At 40.4% G+C, this 26,623-nt stretch overlaps 1 protein-coding gene across 3 annotated transcripts in view; it reads left to right on the plus strand.

Annotated features, from left to right (window-relative positions):
- ZFYVE21 (zinc finger FYVE-type containing 21) overlaps positions 1 to 26,060 on the plus strand; it is a 27,242-nt gene extending 1,182 nt beyond the window's left edge. For 2 of the 3 annotated variants that reach the window (XM_026654242.2, XM_026654240.1), the window contains exons 2-8: positions 2,866 to 2,916; positions 7,303 to 7,471; positions 10,057 to 10,132; positions 13,420 to 13,511; positions 14,487 to 14,540; positions 17,206 to 17,348; positions 25,115 to 26,060. In XM_026654242.2, the coding sequence (XP_026510027.1) occupies positions 2,878 to 2,916; positions 7,303 to 7,471; positions 10,057 to 10,132; positions 13,420 to 13,511; positions 14,487 to 14,540; positions 17,206 to 17,348; positions 25,115 to 25,150 (609 nt within the window). In that variant the 5' untranslated portion in view covers positions 2,866 to 2,877 and the 3' untranslated portion in view covers positions 25,151 to 26,060. The remainder of the gene's footprint in view (positions 1 to 2,865; positions 2,917 to 7,302; positions 7,472 to 10,056; positions 10,133 to 13,419; positions 13,512 to 14,486; positions 14,541 to 17,205; positions 17,349 to 25,114) is intronic. The other variant, XM_026654241.2, reaches the window with a different exon arrangement.
- Positions 26,061 to 26,623: the final 563 nt, after the last annotated feature.

Here is a 26,623-nt window from a genome sequence, read left to right on the forward strand (position 1 = left end):
GACCCTCCTTCCCACCCCGCCTTTGGGCTCCCCCTTCTCGACACCCCTTCACCACCGGCCCCCGCTTGTGGGTCCGTCTTCCCCTTCACTCCTGGCTCCAACCGCCCCCGACCCGCCTGGGTGAGCCCCTTTCCCCCGCGTCACTCCTTGCATTGAGCTCCTTGGACTCTGACTTCCGCTATCCAGATGCACCTGTGATGAAATCCTTTCTAAGGTGCCTGTGGGGATCCCAAGGTCCTGACCCACCCCTGGGGCGTTCGGGCCACTCCCCTCATTACAGTGGCGCTCAGTATTTCCCCTTGTGTTGGGTTCTTACAGTCCTATAGGCAAAGGAGCCTGCCCTCCACCCTCCCCTCAAAAAACCACTTCACTTATGCGCCTGTGCCCTGGCTTCTCTCTGTCCCCCTATTGTATAGGGCCCAGTAAAGCAGCCTCAGTGGCCTGGAATGGAAGGATATTGGGGCGTTAGGGGTTTTTTTTTTCTCCCCTCTTTATTTTATCTTATCACTCCTATCTTGAGGCTGCCTATGTCTCTTGTCCCATCTTGTGAATAGGTGGTTCCCATATTTGCTGGCAGGAAATGCCGTCTCTGCTGAGGCAAAACAATTATAGGCAAAACCTCATGTAAGTGCAGAAAGCTGTCTTGCTGGAGAAATGGCTAAGGAAAGGGTTCTGTTGGGTTGACTTAAAAAAATGTGAGTGAATCTGCTTCCTAAATAGTGGTGGGGAAGGCAAGTGAAGTTAGAGTCCCTTTTTGCTACTGTTTGATTTTAAGAGTTCACTGCTCTTTCTGCTATGTTTATCTCAAAAATAATGTGCTGGAAACCTGGATTAGCCCATGTTTTAAAAACTGACAAGCCAGCAGATACACTCTATGCACAGCCAGATAAATGAGATGCATTTCCTTTCTGTTGTAAACAATGCACAGTATTTCACTTATTAGGGCTAGTCTACATTGGCAATAGACTTAAAGGGCTTAGTGCATTGAACTGATAATACAGTGAAGGTAAATGTGCATTTCTGTAGCCATTCTGACAGGGGTTTGATGTTCAGTACATCTTTTGAAAGAACATTCATCATTTGAGACCAGTTCTGATCATTCTGTATAATATTTTAATTTGAACAGTTGAGCAATCTCTTTAATTGGAACTGGCTAGTTGCAGATTAATGCAGGTACTTGAATTTGCTAAATGTCATAAGTGATTTATTGCATCAAGCTGTAGTTAAAAGTAGGTGGTTCAGGAATTTGAGGTTTGTGACTTAGCTGATGTGGCATTTCACATCAGCTAAGTTTTTGCTTATTGAACTTTGATACTGATTTGGAACCTGCTGAAATATCTAGAACTTTCTAAAATAGACCATGAAAGTTCTAGTTACGTTAAAGAACTTTACAAAGTAAGGAGTTAAATACTGGGAGCATGGTAACAATAGGCAAATAGCAACTTTTGTATGCTTAGCAGTTAGCTCATTCTCAACCTTGAACATTACAACCTGCTTTATTTTAATTCTGATACTCTGTTTTGGAGCCTGTTGCAAGGGGATATTGACTAAGGCACAGTGTTTCATCCCATGATTTTCAAAATGTACCATGAGATATTTCGCCTGAATGGTCACTGAAAGCAAGAGAGACCTCGGCTTAATATATAATCTGAAGGACAGTGCTCCTAACTGCAGTATTCTCTTTCCCCTCTACCCCATTTGCCCCTTCACCTCCCAACCCATTGCCTTGTGCTCTCAATTTTAGATACATTTATATGTATTGCACTGGCATCTAGGGGCCTCAGTCAGGGATTTGGGCACCATTGTGCTAGGCATGGCACAAACATAAGATGATGATGGGCTCTGGTCTAAAGAGCTTACAGTCTTTATAATTCCAAAAGCTGTTGCAGAACCTGAACATATTACCACCTGTCCCAAATGTCAAACACAACATTGCATTAATAGCCTAGCTGATAAACCTGATACTATCCAAGGCTTTGTAATTGAAATGTTATCTGGTATTATGTGTTGAATTGAAACAATGTAGAAATATGAGGGTCTCAGGAAAGATGCGGGTCTCAGCAAAGATGCCGGTGATGTAAAATAGTGCTGTAGATCAGCACGTAGTGGGTGACTTTTGTTAGTATCTGCGTAGAAAATGCCATAATAATAACCACATCTAATACTTATTGAATAAAGTTTCTCTCAAGCACTTTGTTACCAGTTTAGACAACAAAACCCAGAGCAGCTGGCTCTTATCAAATGTTTAATGAGGGGGGGGGGGGAAATTGTGACTTCATATATATATATATATATATATATTTTTCACTAAGCTCTTTCTAGGAAAAAGTTATAAACTAGCAAGTGAAATTTTGCAGATATAGATTTAGCCTTCGTGGTTGTGGGGGGGAGACGGAGGAGGGAACAGAACTTCCAAGATAATTATGCTATTTTTCAGATATTTTAACTACTGATAATGCATAAACTAACAACACTTGTGAGTTAAAAATGTGTAACAGTATAATAAATGGATAGTTATCTTCTATGTACACTATACAAGTTAATACAAATTTGGACTAATGGACTATGCATGAGATTGAAACTCCTGAGTTGTAATCCTGACTGTTACTGATTTACTTTGTGCCTAGGGAAAATCAATTTTTTTCTTTTGCTCTTCTTTCTCTGTAAGACGTGGATAGTACTTGCCTACCACACAAATGTTCAGAAAATTAAGATAAGCAAGAAACAAGCATTACTTAGACATTACTTGCATGGGAATTCATTAGAGCTATTTAACTTTCTAGAAATTACTCTAATATGTTTAGTCTTGTGCATTGTACCTGGATAAAGATGTACATAAATCTTGTACTCTTTACTGTCTTCTAGTGTCCAAGATGTATGCAGTGTGAAACGAAGTTTGATTTCATAACCAGAAAGGTAAGAGAGAGCAACAAAACATAAGCCTAAATACATTACATTGTGGAACTTTTTTTGTGAACTCTTGTTTGGAAATGTGTTGAAACCTCTCTTTCAAAAGGATACTTTCAAGTACCTTACACCCAAAATTTGACATGCCTTAAAAATAGCTTTTGTTTCCCGCCTCTAGGAGTAGGTCTTCATCCTTTTTAATCTATTATTCTGCTGTGAAATTTAAAATAAATGACTATTTTTAGGACTAAAATACTTTGCTGGTTTTGAGGCAACATATAAGTAACACTTCTCAAAATATGCTGTTGTCAGTAATGCTGGCAGGTAAACGACAAACATGTTCATGTCAGTACATTCAGAGTTGCATAAAAAATTGGTTATGTGAGTGAAAGAGTCTAGTATTAGGAACACTTATTTTCAAGGCTAGGATTCTAGGGAGAGCCCGATTATAAAGTACTTGGACAAAATGTGCAAAACAAATAATGGGTGAAGATATTGGCAGAAGATGCATTTGCTATAAGTAAAAATAGTTCTTTTGTTGAATTATGAACAGTAATTCACTGAAATTGATGAGGTGGGCTGCACTGGGCATGTAATTCAGTCCATCCATATAGAGTATTTTAATTAACTTTTATGTTGTCTTCCGTTGCATGAACTTTTACTAGCAAGCAGCATAGAGAAGGTGCTGTCTTACTGGGAACTACTGTCAGAGGAGACGGAGCATATTGCCAAGAATCTGGAGTTTCTCTTTGGAGAAGGGGAGACATAATTGTTTTAGATTGCTAGTTTGTGCAAAAGTTAGCAGGACAATCATTCTAGCTATGAATAACGTTCCTTGCATAACTACCTCATTACACAGACATTTTGCTAGCATACACTGATGGAAAGGAAGAAAGATGAATATAAGATGCATCTTGGGTTGAAACACTTGTTTTGCAATGTGTTATTTGGAAGATAAAGCCCAACAGATATGGTGTAACGAAGTGGAAAATAAATCTTATTAAATATGGTATACTGGTAATCTTCAGGAATCCTAAAAGTATTAGACTGGTAACTATGATAAGTAAATGTGGCTGGTCAATGAGGAGGATGGGCATATTGGAGAGGTTGATTGGTGGTTCTGTGCACATAAGTTTTGCTCCCTAATTAAAGAAATATTCAGAAACTCAAGCTGTCATTTATTCACATCAGTGGTTGAAACTTATTTTGATCCATAAGTTGGTTGCCTGACATGCTCCATCTCCCATGGAGAGTTTTACTATGTAGCATGAATTATTTTAATTTCCTCTGTGATCTCAAACAAGGAATAGCTATTGTGCCTGTCATCATTTCCAGTGGAAATAATGATTTGGGGTCCCACTACTAGCTGAGAAATTGAAGTTTTTGCACGAGTGCTATTCTACCAGCTTTGAAGACCTCCATGGGGATGCCATCTGGGCCTGGCACCTTGTTGTTTCTAGTCTGAGTGATGGCATGCCAAACTTCCTCAGGAGATGGGTGGGGGGGTGTCGTCAGCAAGAGGGTCTATTACTGAATGCTCAGGAATGGACTGGATGATGGCAGCTGAGACTTCAGATTCGCAGTTCGATAGCATCTCAAAATGCTCCTTCCAATGTTGCTTGAGGGCTACGTTGTCCTTAAGAAGGGTGGAGCTGTCCTGAGATTGCAGAGGGGTTGTGTCCTTTGAACTTGGCCCGTAAATGACTTTTTTGTTGCTTGAAAAAAGCTTCTCATGTCATGTTGATCGGCGAAGCTCTGGATCTCCATTGCCTTTGCTTGCCACCACTGATGCTTGATGTCATGCAGCCCCCTTTGAACTACAACTTTAAGCCAATAAGAGTCTTTTTGCTGGTTAGAGGGTTCATTTTACCAAGTGCAAAATGTGCTTCTCTTCTGATGAATAAGTGCTAGGATTTCCTCATTTTCATCAAATCCAATCCAGTGAGTGGAGTATATGCCTTGTGAATTCAGCATGTGCCTTGTGAATAATGGTCTTAAACTCCTCCCAATGTATTTGGATGTCATTGATGTTGTCAGGTAGGTCAGAGAACCTCTCAATGAGGCATTGCTGAAGAGTCTCGCGACTAGCATGATTTTGAAGTTAATGAGAAAATTCAACCCAACCTAAAGAGGGCCAATATTGTTACCATTTTTAAGAAAGGGGACAAGTTAATGTGTGGGAATTATTGAGGCATTGCTCTCTTCTCCATTGCCACGAAGATCCTTGCTCGCATCCTTTTGAATAATCTCCTATCTCTTGCCAAAGTATCCTTTTGGAATCCCAGTGTGGTTTCAGACTGTCTCGGGGCACCACCGACATGATTTTTCTTGCACAACAGATCCAAGAGAAGTGTATAGAACAACACCAGCCATTGTTTATGGCATTTATTGACCTAACTTAGGCCTTTGATTCCCTCAGTTGTGAACCATTATGGAAGGTCTTATCTAGGTTTGGCTGTCTGTTGAAGTTCATTCGTGTTCTCAGGTTACTTCATGATGGGATGACCGCGCACTGTCCTCTTTAATGGGTTAGAGATGCACCCGTTTACCGTCTAGACTTACGTCAAACAGGGCTGTGTTATTGCCCCAACCCTTTTTTTCCCCATCTATGTTGCTGTGATCTTGATTCTTATTTGTGACTGCCTTACTCAATCCCAGTTCTTGAAGAATCACATGGATGGCCAGCTCTTCAACCTGTGGCATCTTCATTCTAAAACAAAGGTCACTAGGACTGTTATCACAGACTTTTAGTATGCTGACGACTGTGTTATCCCCATGCACACCGAGGCTGACTTGCAATCCACCCTAGATCTTTTCTATGGTGCTATCATAATCTGGGGCTTTCCCGCAACATTGGAAAGACTAAGGTGCTCCATCAGCCTGTCCCAGGATAAGTTGCCCCCTTTCTCCCACAAATTGTCATCGGTGGTGAATGCCTGGAAAATGTTGAGCATTTCCCTTACCTTGGTAGCTACCTCTCCCAGTCTATCTTGATGTGGAGATTGAACATAGGACCTGCTGTGCCAACACATCCTTTGGAAAGTTGCTTCGTCATATCTTTATTGAGAGATCTGTGAATGGAAGCTAAGATCCTGATCTACAATGCAGTGGTCACCCCCACTCCCCTTTATGGGTGCGAGACCTAGGTGATGTACCAAAGCCATCTTAAGCATCTGGAGTGGCACCTACAGCGCTGCCTTAGGAATATTCTCCGTATTAGATGGGAAGATTGTTGCACCAAGGCCAGCATTCTCTCTGCAGCTAACATCACCAAAGTTGAGGCGAAGATTATGAAACATCAACTTTGTTGGGCTGGTCATTGTGTGTAGATGGCCAGTACTTGTGTTCCGAAGCAAATGCTCTTTTCTCAATTTAGTCTTTGTAAGAGGACCCACAGGGGCAAAAAAACACTACAAGGACTCCCTGAAAGTATATTTTAAGAAGGGAGGTGTTGACCCAACAAATTGGGAAGAGCTGGCTGGCAATAGACTGCAATGGCATCGCATCATACATCAAGCCTCAGCCGTTTCGAAGAGAATTGCCTTGCTCACAAGGCTGGGAAACAGCACAGGCAGAAGGAAAATGTACAATATCCCGGCCAGCAGTTGTGCTCTCTCCAAACAACCCCCTGTCATGTATGTGGAAAAACCTGTAGAGCACAGATAGGACTCCTCAGCTATCTTAAGTCTCATCTATGACTTTTCCTCCTGGCAGGTATCATCCTTGTATTGAGGGATAGCCGCCGATGTCGCCTGGCTGCGAAATTATAATTGCTGTGAAATAGGCCTTATCACACTTGCAAATGATTTGCCATTATCCCAACTTCACTGGACACTTGTAGAATTTTTTCTTGTTCTACTAACTGATCATTCAGTCTATAAAACCTGGAATTGCTTCTGTCACTTTTAGACATGAAATTAAATATTTGGAGGGAGAGGAGTGGGGTGAGGATGGAGCCCAGTGGAATCTCCATGGAAAGTGAAGAGGACGTGCAAACCACCATTATATTTTTGCAGCCTTGTTGACAGTGAGGACAAGGATTTAATGGTCCATGGAGACTTCTTTTCACCCTTGTTCACTCTGGTCAGACCTGAAGCACAGTGCTCAGGTGTCTGGAGAAGCTTGCACTGCTATTGCTCATGCTGGACCGTCTTTAGAGTTCCATTCTCCAGAGATGTCATTTTAGCACTTCTTACTATCTCTAGAATCATGTGACACTTAATTAGCCATATCTAGTATTTTTTTTCCCCTCTGTGTATCTTGTTGTTACTTGCTCACCTAGTTTCTCTTGTGCATGCCAATGCTTCAGGAGTAGTAGTGTTGATGTGGTAACGTTATCAGCTCTTATTAATTGCATCTTTTATAATATTAGTATTTTTTTTTTTTTTTGTCTAGCACCATTGCCGGAGATGTGGGAAGTGCTTTTGTGACAAGTGCTGCAGTAAAAAAGTGCCTCTGCCTCGTATGTGCTTTGTAGATCCTGTGCGCCAGTGTGCTGAATGTGCTTTCATCTCTCAGAAAGAAACAGAATTTTATGACAAGCAGCTTAAAGTGCTTATGAATGGTAAGTACTACCTGCACAACTGTTGTTTTGATCTTGTACGTAGTTATTCAAGTGAGTGTCAAACAAATAATGAGATAAATAGCAGAACTAATTCCCTTATGTTGTCAAGTAAGGTGCTATGTTGCAGTCTCTAGAAATCTCTTTTGAAATACTTCCCCACTGTCATTTTTTTTTTTCTTGTTTGCCCATTATTTTGTTATCCAGCCGGATCTGTTCTTCAGAGATGAGATTTTCATTTTTATATATTTTAAAAGTTCGGCTTCTAGAGTCAAAGGAACTCTAATGCCTCTTACTAGCTGATGAATGTATGAGGGCATGGTAATAGCTCTCTTGTAATATTGCACTTTATTAAATCACATCCCTGTACACACAATGTGGATCAAATACACTCTTAACAGTAAAGAAAACAATTTTGAAGTCTTATAATGAGAGAGAATACATGCTTCAAACTTCATTTCAGCCTCTGATCTCTTCTTCCTCCCTAGACTGTGTAGGTGGCTGTGATTGTCGCTGAACTGTCAATTGTGAATAGATTTAAAGAGCAGTATGAAATATAACTGGAGCCCTGATTGTACTGTTTTTAAAAATGAAGAATCTGATAGGTCTTTGTTAAATTTTTAAAATATCCTGTGACTATTTAAAATTGGGAACATGCCTTTCAAGGGATGCTAAATGTGACTTTAATAGGTATTTTCAGTAGTTAGGCAAGAGCACACCTCTAATTAGAATGCACATTCCTGGTGAAATGTCCTACAGCTCCATGAGCATAGGAAGGAATGTACCAATTTCTATAGAACACTTACATTTGAATTTTAACACTTTGGTCTCTTTGGTTTGTGAAAGACTCAACCAAAATTAGTGCTCCTCATGTGGTGGGAAACATGCTTTCCGAACACATCTACACATGGATTACGTATAACGTAATGCACTGGTTATTCTATAATGTGCTCTGGGGGTGAGGCACAGATGGCTTTTAAACAAACTATTTGTAAGGGAATTATTTTATTCTTCTCACGTATAGCAGTATAACTTCATTAACTTTGATGGAGTAACTCCTGACTTACACTGGTGTAACTAAGAAAATCTGAGCATGGGGCAGTCCTGAACTGAACGGCCACTTGCCAATAAAATCTTTATATCTCACTGTATATTCTGTACACTTTTCTAAAAGTTTCTATAATATTTTTACTAACTGCAATATTTGATGGCAAAAATGGTCCCGTGTAGCTGCAGGAAACTGTCCCACAATCATTTGATACTGTCCTTTGCCTCTTGCTTTGAGGTTGAGCGTGTGCCTTAAATCAAGTAAACCTACAACAATCTACACACATTACTCCTTGGGGAATTCTGGGCCAAAAAATAAAAATTCTGCACACAGTATTTTAAAATTCTGCATATTTTGTCAAAATAGCATAATATAATCACACCAGTTTCAATTACTTTTGGTCATTTATTTCAAAATACCTCTCAGCAAGTATATCTGTAACAATACAGACAACAAAAAAGATTCAGGAAATCTTTTTTGACAAATAGATTCCTTACTAGGCATATTAATACAGAACTCTGAGTAATAATTCATATAAACTACAGTACAGAACCTTATTTCCTGCACCCCTCAGAAGCAGTGCAAAGGCTTGGGGGAGTCAGGAGTAATGGAGGAGCTGAGGGAGAGGGAAGTAAACTGCTGGGAAGGCGCCTGGGTGTGAACTTGGAGGGTTGTTTGGTATGGGTGGGAAAAGTATTGAACAGGTTTTTTGGCGGGGTTGGGAGGGATTGTTAGGGAGCTTCCCCCATGCAGACCCTGGCTGACACCTAGCCTCTCCCATTCAGTCAGGCACAGCTGCCCCGTCCCCATGTGGCCATGCGCTCCCCTCTCCCTGTCTCCATGTGGCCCTGCACTCCCTGTCCTCATGTCTCTGTGCCCCCATTCAGCAACCCACTGTCCCTATGTTGCCCTACACCTCCCTCCCCCCTGTGCCTCAACTCCCATTCAGCCCCTGCCCCAGTCTGTCCTCCCCCACTAGCCCTTATGAGCCCCTATTTGACCCCCCCACAACAGCCCCATGCTATCTTTCCTCATTGCTCCAGTTTCCTGGGCCTGGCCTGACAGGCACTGCGAAGAAGGCAGGCTCGTTCTCTTCCCTAGCTGGCTGGGAGCTGCTGCTGTGTTTCTGCACCACAGTGCCCTCTGGTGGGCAAAAGGCAGAACTGCATCAATATTTCAGCAGAAGCTTTTTTCTGCGCAAAAAAATGAAAATATGCGCGCAGTAGCACAGAATTCCTCCTGGAGTAACACATCGGAGAAGAAATATTAACTGATCACAGGATGTTTAGTTACAACTGCACCATTTTGCTGCTGATGGTAACAGTGAACTCTTTTGATGTGCTTTTCAGGATTAGACTTTTAAGATACATTGGGTAAAATGGAGAGCATAACGTAGCTTAGTGTTCAAGCCATTAGGATAGGTGTATTAAGTGCAAAAGTTTATAAAAGTTTTTGATATGCTAATTTTGCTTCTTTCTTTAAATTACAAATTTAGAATTTGAATAATTGAATAAATACTTGGGGATTTTTTTCTACTAAGGTGCTACATTCTCTGTTGCTCGGGGAACATCAGAAAAATCAGAGATGATGGTTTGTCGACTTTCCAACAACCAGAGGTGAGAAATGTGAATGGAAACTGCACTTGTTAAATCTGGTTAGGTTTTTAAATCTTTGTTTAATCTTCCCATCCCTGCTCTTCACGAGGGCTTGTATGTTGCCTCTACAGCATTCCTACTGGTTTATGTGCTCTAAAATGTTTCCAGAATCAGCAAGTGGGTACATGGTATGAGTAGGGCCCTACCAAATTCACGGTTCATTTTGATCAATTTCATGGCCAGAGTTTTAAAATTAGTAAATTTCACGTTTTCTGCTGTTTACATCTGAAATTTCACGGTGTTGTAACCGTGGGGGTCCCAACCCAAAAGGTCCCCGGAAGTGGTTCTGATCTTCCACTCTCTGAGCTGCCATGCCTGGCCCTAACCTAATCCAGCTCCCAACCTGCTGCGGCCGGGACCCGACCTGCCGGGGAAGGGGTGCCTATCCTGCAGCCCGAGCCCTGGAGCTGCAGCGGCAGGGAGAGGGACCTCTCCCCACACTCAGGTCCTCTCTTCCTGCCATAGTCTTGAAGCATCCTCCTGCACCCCAAACCCCTCATCCCCGGCCCCACCCCAGAGCCTGCACCTCCGGCCAGAGTCCTAACACCCCTGCACCCAGCCCTCTGCCCCAGCTCTGATCCCCTTCCCACACTGTGAACCCCTCAGCCCTACCCCCACCACATGAATTTTGTTATGTGCACCAATATGGAGGTGATGTCTCATATTGGTGCACATAACAAAATTCATTCCACACATGGTTGGGGAAAAACTAGAGGGAACACTGGTCCTGTCCCTCCCCAGCCCAGCAGGGACTCACAACTAAGAGCTCCCTGGCTGGGATGCTCCCAGGAGCAGGGGGATATCTGATCCACCTCCACAAGTCCCGGCCAGCTGCAGGAACATCCGGTGCTGGGCAGGAAGCTTCCTGCAGCAGGGGGAGGCACTCAGAGGTGGGTCTGATGTTTTTCCCTCCCACCCTCCTTCCCAGAGCTGCTATGCAAGGGAAGGACAAGTCCTGTCCCTCCCCAGCCCAGCAGGGACTCACAACTAAGAGCTCCCTGGCTGGGGCACTCCCAGCAGCAAATGGGAGATCAGATTTCATGGGGAAGGGCTTATTTCACAGTCCGTGACACACTGCCGTGAAATTGGTAGGGCCCTAGGTATGAGCCAAGGGTAAGCTGTTTTGGGCTTATTGTTATATGTTGCATCATCAGAGTCTGGTTGTTTTTTTGCTACTGAAACCTTGCTGATCACAGCAAAAATTTACACTAAAAGTATGTCTGAATTGCAAAAAATGACCCACGGCAGTGAATGTGAGCCTGGGTCAATTGACTTGGGCTCATGCTACAGGGTTAAAAATAGCAGTGTAGATGTTCCTGCTTGAGCTGGAGCATGGGCTCTGAGATCAACCCCCTTGTCAGGTTTCAGCCAGGCCTCCAGCAGGAGTGGGAATCCCTACACTGCTATTTTTAGCCCTGTAGAGCAAGCCTGAGTCAGTTGACCTGGGCGCTGAGACTCGTTGCTGCAGTTGTGTGAGTGTGGTGGGTTTGTTTTTTGTTTTAAATTGGGGTGTTTTTTAGCAATGTAGACATACCCTAAGAAGCTTGGGTGGCGCCAGAAATTGATAATGGAATATTATGAAGCACTTTGCATGTAAGCAGTTAATTTGAATCTGGCTAGGCAGGTAGTGACAGATTGTTGCTGTCTCCTAACTGGTTGTCTATAAGAAATGAATTCTATATACTGTGCCTACTGTACAGTCCACATGACTAGTCTAATTTTTATTTGTATACTGGTAGCTTCCAAAACCTATAAGGTGATGTACAAACAAAGGAAGATTGTCCTTAACCCCCTCAGAGCTTTTAATCTGCAAAAATTTGTATCAGATGAATGCTGGGGATAAAGAGGTACAATATACAAGCAGAATCCTCAGGATGATGACAGGCACATGTCTTGCAAAGTTAAGATGGGAGAGGACCAGCGTGTGGACTAGGAGTTTGGTAACAGATACTGAAAGAGTGAATTTTAGAGTTCTTCTGAAAGACAAAAGCCTAGTTCTGGAGGAGGAGAGGAGAGTCTGCTGATCCCAAGGTTGTGGGATTAGGTGGTAGGAAGAATGGAGCGGCAGTGTAGGGCCCCTCGCCTCAGTGGGGGATGGAAGTGATTGGTTGCTAGTGGACCTGTGGCATGCAAAAGACCAGGTGAGTGCCCTGTCCCTTTCTTTGAGGGAGAAGGGAAGTTCCTGTGTGGGAGATGAAACAGCCAGGAGGATACCTTCAGATAATTTTGACAGGTTTCTTAATTTAAACTCCTACAATCAGAGGGAGGTGGAGTATTCCTCTATTGGAGGTGGATAGGATAGAGGGATGGTTGGTTGATTGTGAATAAAAGTGAAAAGAAATCATAGTGTAATTTTAAACAAACTGCCTGCTGTCTAGTATCGGGGGGTAGCCGTGTTAGTCTGTATCGACAAAAACAATGAGGAGTCCAGTGGCACCTTAAAGACTAACAAATTTATTTGGGCATAAGCTTTCGTGGGGAAGAAGTGGGTTTTTTACCCACGAAAGCTTATGCCCAAATAAATTTGTTAGTCTTTAAGGTGCCACCAGACTTCTCATTTGTTTTTTTTTGCGTACTGTGTGTAGTTTTTGTTAGTTTGTTTTGTTTTAACCATTTCAGGGTAGGTGCAGTCTTCTATTGTGTGTTTGTTTAGTGCCTAGTACAGTGGGATCTCAACCCTAGTTGACGTGTAGGTGCTATTGGAATATAAATAATGTGTTGCCAACAGTAATGGGAAGGGTACTGGTTGAGAGGGCATGAGAGGAAAAATTTAACCATTGAAAAAATTATTTCAAAATATTTATTTTAAAAACTGAACTCATGCATAAGGTTCCAGCCTCCACAGAGCTGTGTGTGATCCTCAGATTATAGATAGTTAGACAATGTCTTTCAAAAAGCCTCAGTCACTTTCCCTCTTGAGGATGCTCTGCAGGAAGTTTTGCAAGAGGCACCTGGCAGTCTGGCCCATAGCTTTCAACTGGCTTTAACTGAAGATCAGAAGGGGGGGGAGGGGGAGTTCTTTTTTTGGTTGATTGATTGAGTTGGTTTTTTGTATTAAAAGCTTTTCTTCCTATCTTTACTGCTTGCGATTAAGACTGTAGTAATTAATCCCTGCGAGGTTTGTGTTAAAGTACATAAATTGTCAGGATACTGTTGGTAGAACCTGTTGTTTCTCTTGAATCAGACTTATTTTGTAAACTTGAAAACTGACACGCTTGTAAGAAGCAATGTTTTCTTCTGTTGTGTAGATATCTGTTTCTGGATGGAGACAGCCATTATGAAATTGAAATTGCACAGATTTCAACTGTCCAGATACTTACAGAGGGATTTACTCCTGGAGGTAAATCTTGCAATGAATCTAAACTAATGGTCATAAGTTATGAATTTGCAATGCTTTTCTTTAACCTAATAAAACAATACACCTTCTTTTACACCGACAACTCAGATATGGGTGCTTCATTTCACTCTGAGTACAGCAGTAGCATTTGGAAGCCTATCCTTGTGGCTTCTGACAGTAGCATTTTAGAGAAAACTCAAGAATTCAGAATTGACTTCTAACCTTTTGATCCTCAACCCAGTAGAACTTTGTACCTTGAATCAAGTGATGGTGGACATCTGCCCTGCTGCCGCTTCCCACTGCTGAACCATAGAGATGCACTCTTGATTGAGTGGGGGTAGTGGTGGGGAAGAACTTTGGTCATCAGAATGGAAAGTATCAGGACCCAGCTGTGGCCTGCTTTTGCTTGAAGCCAACATTATAAGGGACAGACTCTGGAGTTGATGAAAGTGCAGTGTCAGAGAGGATGTTATCTATAACATGTTAAGAAGTAAGAGTCTAACCACAGATTGGGACCAATTAGTATTATCAAATTAACAAACTGTTAACTACATCTAACTGGTATGTGGTTAACCAAACACTCATGCAGAGTTTTACTTTTCACCTGACCCCTGATTGTGGCCAACCGAAATCTGAATGGGGTAACTAACTTTTACCCAAGTCCTACAAAATACGCTCATCAGGCGCAAACCCAGTATTAGAGTACACTAAATAAAAAATGGGAACAAGGATTTCAAAAGTGATTCTTTACCGTTAATAATTTTGTCAAGTACGACTGGATTTTCATTGTAAATCTCACATCTGTGGAATGTGGGAGCAGTGTAGTCACTGTAATTTCTGTCTAATGAACTAACTCCTATATTCAGATCAACCAAATGTGTGGCTATTTGAGTGTAACTTATTGCTCCTTTAATTTCCTTATTCACTGCTCTTCTGACTAATTTTTCTTCTCACTGCTTGCCTACCTTCTTGATGTAGAAAAAGATATTCACACTTATACCAGCCTTCTGGAGAGCCAACACATTACTGAAGGTCAGCAATGTTGTTGTGAACTTGATTCACCTGAGCATGCTGTTATGATGCCCTTTTCAGTGCTGCTTTCTTCCTCTCCTCTTTGCTGTCTACAGATCTTATTGAAATTAATTTTGGGCAACCTGTGTTTAAAAGTGTTAGATTTAAACGTGTTTTGTGTGATGCCCTTAGAAAGAATAGGAACACACAGAAATTATCCAATCTAAATTCTAAAGTGGAGAACATTTTGACTATTGGAGGAAGACTTAAAATACTTCTGCCTTGATCAGGGCTCCCTTAAATCATATGTTTGTGGCTATTCCCCTTGCTGACAGGCACTATGCATAGCTCACTTCCTGCTGCACAAATGGGTGGGCACTAGAGCGTTCACTTCCTGAAGCGACCAAAGTACTGCTGCTCAAGATGGGAGGATGGATAGAGCAAGAAAGGTGTGGATGTGTTGAATGTTGATTATAGAATAAATGAGGAAGCAAAGGGAATGGGTAAATGGAAGGAATAGAATAAGAAGTGGTGGAAATGGAACAGAAAAGACTGTTCTCATAGGTCTTAAACTTGATCTCTGGCAGTCATTCCTCATGGAGAGGCAATTACAGGGAACACTAGCCTTGACATTGGAAACTATTTTAGAATATCTTTAGCATGCATCACTGCAATTTCAGCAAAAACTACCCATAATTAACGTGCCAAATTAGGGAAACGGAAACTTACTAAATTTTGGTCACTTTTTGTATGAAGTGTATCGCTTTGGAGTTGTAGGTCTATAACTAAGGCAGTTTAGTTTCTTCCACTTATGTCTCATGAAGAGAAAATACTGGTGCTCAAACAGTGTGCTCTTGGGCCAGTTTCTAGACCAAAGCAGTGGTGAAATCGCAATAGAAATTATTGAGCACCAGTTGGAAGCTTTGTTCTAGTCCTCATAACGAAATATTGTAAATAAATTGATTTTCTTTAAGTATCTTTGGTAACAATACATAGGCAAGTGTGCATATTCAAAATGGATAGTTATCTTGCTATTCTGCTTCAATATATGATCTTAACAGTTGTCTTTTGTAGCTGGGTATGTAGAGTATATGGTACATGAAATGTATTGCATATGTAATTGGCATGTCATGAGATTTTAAAAGTGGATCTTCGTAAAAACCTTAATTTTGGACAGTCAGTACATTTGGCATGATTTGATTCTTAAGATAAGGATTGTCTGCCTTTTTGAGGGGAGAAGCTATTTATTTTATGCCCAAGTGGTGTGGGAGGGGTTGCTTGTTTTGTTTTGGGTGGAAAGATGGGCTTGTGACTAAGCAAATCATGAAGAGAAAATACTGGTTACTGTATTTGTTTTTCTCCTGTCTTGCTGTGTGCTGTATTGTTTACGTAACCTACTACTGACTTTTGCTTACTGGTAGATCAGATCAGTGTCACGTAATCATGTTTGCAACAATCTGAAATTGGTCAAGGTCCCAGTACAGTGAAAGTTAGGCACTCAGTTTTATAATCCAACTAGGTAAATTGGAGAGGGCAGAGGAATCTAATTGCTCCTTTTGCAAAGAGATTGAAAAACACGTTAACTCATAAATGTAATTTTGGGGCTTGTGGTCAGAAGCTTAGTGCAAGATTATCTTTGTGCCTGGATTTCTCTTGCATAGTGCCATAAGGATACTGACCCCTTAGGGCCCTACTCCAGATGCAGATAATCTTTTCATTGAAATAAATGAGGCCTTTGTATGCATAAGGAGCATTGGATCAGGCAGGTTGAGGTGACTTGCAGGGGATTGGTTTTTGAAGGTTTTGGTGACTTAGTTAACCCTATAATAGTGTACTAAATGCCCCAAACAAAAACATTACAGTATGAAAGATATGGCCATTGGTACGTGTTACTCCATACTAACCTTTCTTGATTTTTAGGCTAACCTGATTCCTATGCGTGTTCCTTGCTTCCCTCCTTGTCTTCACTGGATGGCCTATTAATAATATCATATCTTAAAATCACATCTAGAATATAAATTCTATAAGGTGGGGTGCTCTCCCACACAGTTCCTTGAGTGAAGCGATCCTCTGTGGCAGACACACCCCACTTTCTGATACTTTCAGGAGTTATTTGGCCTCACAGTAGGCTTCCACCATGAGGCCACCTACCCTCCCACCTGTCTGGTAGAGACCAGAAAGCTTTCAGTGCTGTGAGCTTGACTTCCTATCAAGTAAGGACCCCTCTTTTTTTTTAATTAAAATATGAACAATGGTTAAATCTCACAAGAATAATAATTTCCATTGTTTGTAAGCTGCAAGATACTGTGGTGAATTGCCATGAACTTTATTTTTAAGACTTTTAACACTTAAAAAAATTCCAAACTAGAAAGGTGTTCTTGCAATGTCCGTGTATAAATAGCTTTATTTCCAGCAATAATTCCTTTTGCTGCTAGCTTCCCTGAGTGATGTTCTGACAGTGCATTCTTGGCTTTGGGTTGTGGTAACACACTGTGGTTCATACTCACACAGTAGCGTACAATAGCAGCAGCTGTTAATGCAAGCCATTTAAAGCATTTAAGTGGTATTGGGAATGAGTTATATTGGTGATTATGGACAGAGCATCCCTTCTTTTGTTTCTCAAGTGGCTAAATACTTTGTTCTCCTACTGCTTGTTCAGGATTCTACTTTAATTTTCCCTTTTCAGGAGGCAATACTCGTGCCACAGGTATGCTCCTGCAGTATAAGGCACCAGGGTCAGAGGAGCTCACACAGATGAAATTTACTGCCAGTGAAGACTTCAATTCTAACAAGAAGCTGTCAGCAGCCTGGCTAGCAGCTATGCATAAGGTAACGTGTGTAAAATACATTTAATGTTTAAAATTGATCACCTTAAGTTTGGTCACCATTTGTGTGCAAAACAACTAGTTGTGACTGTACTATAAATATAATAAGGCCATAACCCATCTTATACTAGATAGACCATACTCTGACTACAGGACTGGCTTCTGCTGAGGTCTAGAAAACATGCTGGTTTGGCATCTAAATGGGTGGGGGGAAACTGAGTGGTTACAGCAAGCACGGGAAACTGTCTTTACTCTGGGGCTTTAATATTTGGTGGTAAATGGATTTCCAGATGCCATGGATTGATTGATATTCAGTATTTGACAAGATTACAAATTAGAGCCTTCACTTCTGAGGGTTTCATCTTGTATGCAAGTTAGTCACACACAAAAATACCAAAACCTGCATTAGGTTTCCCTTAGTTCTTATGTAATAATCCTGGAGTTCACTTTCATAACCAAAAAAGCACAACAAAAAACTGTAATATCTATGGTTAAGAACAGTGCACTGTGTGTTCAGACCTAAGTAACTGGGGGAGTGAGATAATACATAAAATATATCAAATAGCAGCAGACAGGGCATGTTAATACACTAACAGAACACCAGATGCAGGGGAAGAACATAATCTTGCTAAACCTTAACGTCAGCATTGTGAAACTGTTATAAATCAGTGAAACCAGACCAGATGGCCATATCTTTCATACTGTAACATTTTTTTAAAAAATCAGGAATTTGGTTTCTCTAAGTTCCAAAGTTATCTTTATTCTTAATGCTAAATTGATAGAGGGACCTTGGAATACTTCATAGATTTTTAAGAACGGAAGGGACCATTGTGATCATCTAGTCTAACCTCCTATGTTACACAGGCCATAGAACTTTCCCAAAATAATTCCTAGAGCAGATCTTTTAGATAAACATGCAATCTTGTTTTAAAAATTGCACAGTATTCCAGCAGCAGTTTCACAAGTGCCAAATTCAGAGGTAAAATAACCTGCTACCCTAATTGAGATTCCTCTGTTTATGCATCTGAGGATCTCAGTAGCCCTTTTGTCCACAGTATTGTATTGGGAGCTCATATTCAGCTGATTATCCACCATGACCCCCAAATCATTCAGTCACTGCTTCCTGTACTGTAAACATGGCCTACATTATTTGCTCATAGCTGTATATGTTCACAGTTAGTTGTATTACCAAATGATCCGGATAGGATTGTATCAGTGACCTGTCCTCTTCATTATTTACCACTCCCTCAACCTTATTTACCACTCCCTCAACCTTTTTGTCTCATCTGCAAAGGTTTTCAGTTGATTTGGTTTTATTCCAGATCTTCAGTAAAAATGTGACTCTGTTTTGCATTAACTAGAATTAGTAGTTGGGTACAGTTAATACTGGGGTATAATTAACTATACAGGGTGAATTGACAAGTAAACTAAGGAGAATAAGCATCTGCCTGACTTGCAAAAATCTGTATAGTTCATAACTGCTCTGAAACACTGCATCCTCTATAAGATCTGATTCCTGGGCTTTTAGAACTTCTTTGATTCGCAGCTAAGACTACTTTTTTGTTTATCATCCAGCACAATGGGACCCCAATCCTGATTGGGACTGCTGGGGGCTACCATGATATATATGCTGCTCCATAACCTTAAGGAAATCCCAAATAAAATTTTAATTTTGCAAATAGATATTAAAAACAGCCATAACACATTCTGAAAGGATTTTGGTTTAAAGGTTAGATTAATGTTGGAAAGCAGAGTGGATTGATTTAAATCAAAGTGACATAAATCAGGTTTAAATAATTTAAATCAGCAAGCAGAAAACTTTGATTTAAATCTGTTTTAATCTTATTTTGCATTTGTCCTTATTTTCGTAATAAAAAGTTTGATTCTTATTGGTGATTTGCAAGTAACTTCCACCTTTACACTAAATATGGTGGTACTTTTTGCTGAGGATACATATCTGTACACTTTGAGCTATGTAATTGCAATTAATTCAGATTATTAACTTTTACATTTGTTAAAATGGTGACTGATACATTTACTAGACTTGGGTAAAGCTCCATTTGGATGAAAATTAGAATTAAATTAAAAATGCACAAATATCACTTTTTAAAATTTTTATATTAAATCAAACTACCTTAAATGTGCTGGATACATAAGAAAAGGGATTTTCAATACAGTTTTGATATACAAAACTAAGTGACTTATTTAACAAAAGTATTATCTGTACCTAGTGAGTTGAACTGATAGTTTCTGGTCACCATATCCTTCAAGATCTTAGAACTAGTAGACGAAATCCTCACACCTCACTTTAATTCATGGATTGAAAGAGGAAAACAAGCTTTACTGCTTTTAACTCCTGGTCTGTTTCTTAACTTTGAACTAGTTATTGAACTGAACTAGTAGAACAAGCTGAAAAGAAAATATTTCCTATGCACCTGCAGAAGAGGCTACTGCAGTCGAAAGCTAGTTTAGCACTTCAACAAAACATAGTTCCAAGTGCTTGGCCAGTGACTTCCACCAACCAGTTCAGTAGCTTCCCCTTCCCTCCCCCCCTTTTAAAACTATGGTAGCAAAGATGTACTCTGTCAGAGAAGAAACTATATACTGGCATGTGTCTATTTTAAAAAAAAAACCAAAACCCTTCCTTAATAATTAAAGGCTAGATCCTCCTGCTTTCCAAGTGTGGGTCAGTGAGCACTGCTTATGACTGACTCACTCCTCCACACTCCAGCAAAAGGTCAGAGCAACTTTTCCACATCTGCCCTGTCCAGCCAGGTAACGGTCTCTGTATCCTAGATGAGCCTGAGACTGCCTCCGCATCTGATATATAGATGAGGCAGGTTCTTAGATGCATTAATTGTCTGTTTAATATGTCAGTCACGAAAGCCAAGAGCATACTACTGTAACAGTTTCTTTCAAGTGGCAGTGTGGTTCCTCCAAAAGGAAGGGGAAAGTGGCAGAATGAGTTAGCATATCTTAATGACTAGATGGGTGTGTTACATTTATTTTAAGCTGCATAGTCTGAAATAGTCAACTTTAATATTCCCAAGCCACCTTCCTTAAGAGTATTTCAAGAAAATCAGAATGCAAGTTCCCATCCCTGAAAGTGTGAATTGAAGTCCATCTAAAACTTCCTCAGTGTCCTGAAATCATATTGAAAGCTTCCACGTTTTCATTTAAGAAGTTCTCTCCCACAAAATCAGTCAGTTACTACTATGGAAACTTCCACTTCTGTGCCATTATTAAAGCCATTAAGTGGGAGGGAAGGGTCACTCCAGGCCTATTCTTCCTCGGATTCCCTTTTCCTGAACTCTAGAACAGTTAGTAAAAAATCTAAGACCTCACTGATTTGTACAGATATTTTAACATGCAGCTTGAGAGTATTCCTAAGCAGGAAAATAATAAAATTCCAGTAGGGAGCCTCAGCTTAAATCTTAACAGAATGAGGGACTAGAGCAGTGATACTCAGACTGAGGCTCTCAAGCCACCAGTGGCGCTTTAATGTGTCTCCTATGGCTCTTTGCAGCACATGATATTAAAACCATAACCACTCGCGATGCTTTTACTATATTAACCAATTGTAGTTGATAAAGTAATACTTGGTCAATCATTTTGCTGTGTATGTGTATATAATAAAAATAGTAAATGAAACAATGAATTCACACTATTGTGACTCTTGGATAATGTTGATCACTAATTTGGCTCCTGAACCACTGAGGTCTGAGTATCACTGGGCTAGAGTGTCAAAACTGCCAAATCCAAGCTCTGCATGTTGGGCTACTGGCAGTGACCATTCAGCTCAGCTGTTACCACCTCTTACACGGGGACAGACAATCTAATCTTCATCTGTTGCTCTATTTGATATACATGTGCATAGTTACCACAGTTAGCAGTTGATGTGGGATGCAATCAGTAAAGAATTAAAGCACAGTAACATAATACTAATCACATGGTTCTATGGAAGAAGCCTTGTCACTTTTTTTTTTTTTTTTTAAGATTACAGGTTTGGTTGACCAAGGTAACTGGCGTACTTCTGTAAGGCATTTGATTTAATACTTCAGTACTATACAGAATCTGCAGCACATAAAATAAATCACAATCTGGCTAGCTCTCTAAGTGGGGAATCATAGTCCATTGGGAGGGTTTCCAGTGCAATGTGGTCTTAGTCCAGTGCTATTCAATATCTTATCAGTCATTTGGAAGTGAACAGTCATTCCTGGTAAAGCTTGCAGATGATGCAAAATTGGAGTGGTAAATAACTGGTCAGTTCCACAGAGTGATCTGAATTGGGCTAAGCTGGGCTCACTTGAATAACGTCTTTTATGCAGCTCAAGGCAAAGTTGTACATCTAGGAACCAAGAAGCCTAGGATGGAGGGGGGGGAAAGTATTTTAGAAAGCGGTGACTGGGAAAAGGACTTAGGGGTTATGGGAGATAACCAACTGAATGTAAGTTCACAGTATGATATTGGGCTAAGAGCAAATGCAATCATTAGATGAATAAGGAGTGTAAGGGATATATGGGACAGATGTCTTGAATAATTAATGATTAATAATTGTTCCTTCTTGCCCTCAAATTAGAAAAGTTATCTACCTCTGTTTATCTCAAAATAAGATCTACTTATGAGGACAATAAGAAAATGGTTCACATCATGTGACAGTAAGGACCCACAGATCAGCCAAGTTTGAGTGTTCCCCTCTCCAGCTAGAAACTAAAATAGCTAAATAAGTATTGTTAATCACCTAGGCAAGAATCTCTCCTAATATGCATATGTATAAACCTCCTTCTCTCTCCCTAGTTAAAAAGAACTCCGAGTTTCCAAACAAAAGTGGCCTGTTGCACATTGAGTGGGTCAAGAAAAGAGACGGGTGGGGAAGCTGCAAGTTGAACAACTTAGAACTGTGGCTATAAAATTGAATGTTAAATTGGGCTGTTACCCCCAAGAAATCCAAGCCACATGTTTTCATCCCAAATTATAAACTGTACATTGTTTCCTTGTAAATCAAATTTATTATGAATCATCTTTCACCCCAAATTAGAAATGGCACATTTGTTTGCATTGTGAGTCAGATCTATATCCTGTATGTGGAAAATTACTCTTGTTCTGTTGTAAGTCCTAAATAATGTGAAATACATATTGTAATCAAAGAATGTATGGAGTATGTCCTCCATATTTAGAAGATTACAATAAAACCAACAAAATCCTTTCAAATTGTTGAGCTCTTTAAGTAATAGGAAATGACTGACACAAGGAAGGAGAAATGTAAAGATGTACAGCAGGGTATAACTTTGGGATATTAAGAGAAATTGCTTAGAATGGGGGATCCCAATTTGTGCAGGCAAATAATGAAATAGTTTTTGAAATGACTCAAACTTAAAGCCTCTGCTAAGAAAAGGATTAAAGACATTTGTTGTATACCAACAACCATGTACTAGATACTAATGGAAGCAGCAGAGAAGTAAAGCTCAAACCTGAGTACCTACTTGGTATGTGTCCTATAGGAATTGGAGGGTGGCCCCCTCCAATGAGCGCTGAAACAAGGGGGTATAAAACTGAGGTCACGATGTACTCAGAGTTGACAGAACCTAACACAAGTAGCTGCAGAATCCTAAATGCAACCACCACCCAACTCAATCATGTGGAAAGGACTCTCCCTCATCCCAAGGTTAAGAGGATAAGCAGAGGTGGTGAAATTTCATTTCAAACATGGTATTTCCCCTTCTATTCTTCAATATAAATAACTGTAGGTTACCTTGCTGAATCTACACACTCTAGTGAGTCTCAAGTAATCATATTTAAGATCAGTTTGTTTGGATTTCTAAAGGAATTAGAGATTGAAAAGAATTGTTTTAAGCAATTGCTTTTAACATTCTAAACTTGTCCCTTTTGGACTAGTCTAATAGAGGATTGTGGTTAGTGCCTTAGAGACAGATGCACCTTTGGAAGTGTGATGTTTTAGGTACTAAAGAACTGAGAATTGTTGATCATAAGTAAATGTAATAAGAAATATTGCTAATTTGACTGGTCGTTAATATAATTACTGAGCCTCAATTCTAGTCTGTGATAATTGCTTGCAAGACTATTGTGTGTATGTGGTACACACAGTTGGTTGTGTCTGTTTGAGTAATGAACTGTTGATTATATACTAATGTGGTTTTGGGTAATTAATAATAAATTGTTGGTTAAAAATAAGCAAATGTCCCGATGTGAGAGATACTGTTCAAGTTAAAAATTGACATGAAAAGAACTCCGTGTTTAAACTAGTAAGCTAACACTTTGAGATTATCCTATTAGATCAGGGGAGGGTAAACTACAGTCTGTGGGCTGGATCCAGCCCATCAGGGCTTTCAATCCAGCCCCATGGTGCAGTGAGGCTAAGGCAGGCTCCCTGCCTGCTCGCAGAAGCGGCCAGCACCATGTCCCTGCGGCCCCTGGGGGAGCGGGTGGGGCAGAGGGCTCTGTGCACTGCCCTCGCCTGGAGGCACTTCCCCTGCAGCTCCCATTGGCCAGGAATGGGGAACCATGGCCAATGGGAGCTTCGGGGGGTGGTATCCGCAGGCAAGGGCAGCGTGTGGCAGAGCTGCCTGCCCCACCCCACCCCCAGGAGCCACTTCCGGAAGCGGTGCGGGGCCAGGGCAGGCAGGGAGCTTGCCTTAGCCCTGCTGCCACCCTGGAGCTGCTCGAGATAAGCACCACTGGGCCGGAGCCCACACCCCTCCTGCACCCCCAACCCCATCTTGAGCCCCCATCTGCACCCCTCCTGCCCTCTCCCAAGAAAGGAAGAGAGTTTGCTTCTTCCTTTAACATCTCTCCCAGAAGGCCCAGCTTGTACTGGTTTCTGCTTTTCGCAAGGCACAGCTGTTTAATCCATTTTCTACTACCCTAAACGCGCATGGCTGTCAGCTACTTTTTCCAGGCCGACCTCAGGCAATCTCTTTGGGCTAGGCTTTTATTAAGCCTGGTTTAGCTGGGGGTACAAGAGAGGGTATATAGTACCTCAAACTTGATCAAGAAATCAGAGTTGAGAATTTCTGGCAATCCTCCCTAGAGTTTTTGTAAAAAATCATGTAGCATCTACTTACTATGTAAGAAGCTTTCTATAATCACTTAAATCAACATTTCTGATGGCAGTGAACACCAGGCTTATGAAAAATGTGTTTAAAAGAAAATACATTGAGTTATTTCACATGGAAACAGGCCAGATCACTCTTGTAGAAAGACCCTTTCAAAGGCTGTTTACCACTGTACACACTGTTTCATAGAACACCCCTTTACCCCCTCCCCCCAACAGATAATGCTTTTTTCATTGCCAAGGCTGATCTAATATTCCTCAGGAATATTTCTTGAAATACAAATGACAAGATGCATGTCCACATAAGATAAGCAACTTGGTTAGAAAGCTGTTACCTAGCCAACATCACTAAATGACTTCTCAAAAAGAAATTATCAGTTATCTGGCAGGTCTGTCATGACAAACTGTTCTAAAGATTGCAAGCTATTTATGAAATTCTGAAGTTTTACCCCTTGAGAATCTGATTGAAATTGATTGATGTTGTGCCATGATAGTAAGCTCTAGAATATGATTTAGTCTCTCTCCCATGTATGAAAACTATACATATGTAGAAGGACCAGGATTTGAAAACAAGTTACAGCTTTTTGGCTTTACAGTAGTTTCTTGGGGAAGACTAAGAGGCCTTAAGTTTCAGTTATTTACCACTGAGGTGCCTATATAGCAAACTGCAATGATATGTCTTGTTTTTGTAATCATAGGCAGCAAAACTCCTTTATGAATCCCGGGACCAATAACAGCAGCAAGTTGTCTGAGATCTGAGGGAAGAGACCAGCTCTATGAAAAACCGCTTCTCACTTTTTGCTAGTTACTTTGATCCATGTAATTGGTATTATGAACCCCTCTCTACCCCAAATGTGGTTCACTATGTAAGCACTGGCAAATGCAATGTGAGTATTTTGGAACCATGAGTATTCACTTATCTAGTGTGCAATATGTATACAATTAATGCTTTAAACATAGCCTCATGTTTAAGACTTTATATTATTTTGTTAAGTCTTCTTATTGGCACTTAATATGGAAAATGAAAGTATGACCTGCACTACAGCTAAAATGTATAGCACAATTTTTGTAGTACCAATTATGTATACTATATGTATTTAATTTGTTGGCTACAAACAGCAAACAAATGTATTTGTAAGTCTCTTCTACAGAGAATAGCTTTTTGGGTATAGATCTCAGGTTTTTTTCTTATCCAAATGTTGAAGATCAATGTACAATGAAATCTGCCTTAGATACCCTTTTATAGAAATAATCATTTTGGGTTCTCAACATGTGATCAAACACTTTAAAGATAAGTTTCATCAAATACCACAAACTGGGTTGTATGAACGTGACCTTTTGGAGCCACCCTTGCGTAGAAAAATATAAGCTTCCAGAAAATGATTTTGAAGTTTTGTATTCATTTTACTTGTAATGATCTTTTGCTAATTAATCAGATTATTGTAATTGTTTGGACATATCGTATATAGTATTTTAAATGTACAAGTCTTATGGATCAAATGAATTCATACTTATTGAAAATAAGCAAAATGCTCAAGATAGCATTCACTTTAACTTGCTAAGCAATTTAAGCTAACTTTCAACCTTAAAGACTTCAAGATTCTTGGTTTGAGTGGAGGAGAGAATAAAAGGTTATTTACAATACCCAAAAATGTTCTATGCCTCCTGTCTAAATGATACGGTCTGTTCAAGCACTATAGCATGAACTAGAAAAATCTCATGTATTCAGCTGTTCTAAGAAAACAGCTAGGAGTTTGAACTTCATTCACTACCAAGTGCAGCCAGCAACCATTCAGACTGGCCTTGAAGAACAGAGGCCAGCAGCTTAAGGTGAAAACATTTTTTTTAAGTGACAGGGCCTACCTAGTCACAGAGCAGCACCTCAAGCCTTTTTCTCTTTGTACAGCCAAGATAACCTCTTAGTACTATGCACACCCACTTGTGACTACTAAGTTATCACCATCACTCAGTGTGGATTAGTTTTGCAGGTTAGGTGGACAAAGGTTACAGTACTTTGCCATTGCCTAACATTTTAAAATAAACACTTCAAAATGCAGCCATGCCTTGGCAGTATTTTATTATACACTCATCCAGAGAACATGTAAATGTGCATCATAGGCTCTTGAAATTGTCACATTCATGTAGCCAATGTTCTTTAACAATACCCTTTCACGTTTCATCACTACAATATATACAATTAATGTTAA

The sequence above is a fragment of the Terrapene carolina genome, unplaced genomic scaffold, assembly GCF_002925995.2.
Source record: "Terrapene carolina triunguis isolate 2854851 unplaced genomic scaffold, T_m_triunguis-2.0 Scaffold189, whole genome shotgun sequence".
Classification (NCBI taxonomy): domain Eukaryota; kingdom Metazoa; phylum Chordata; order Testudines; family Emydidae; genus Terrapene; species Terrapene triunguis.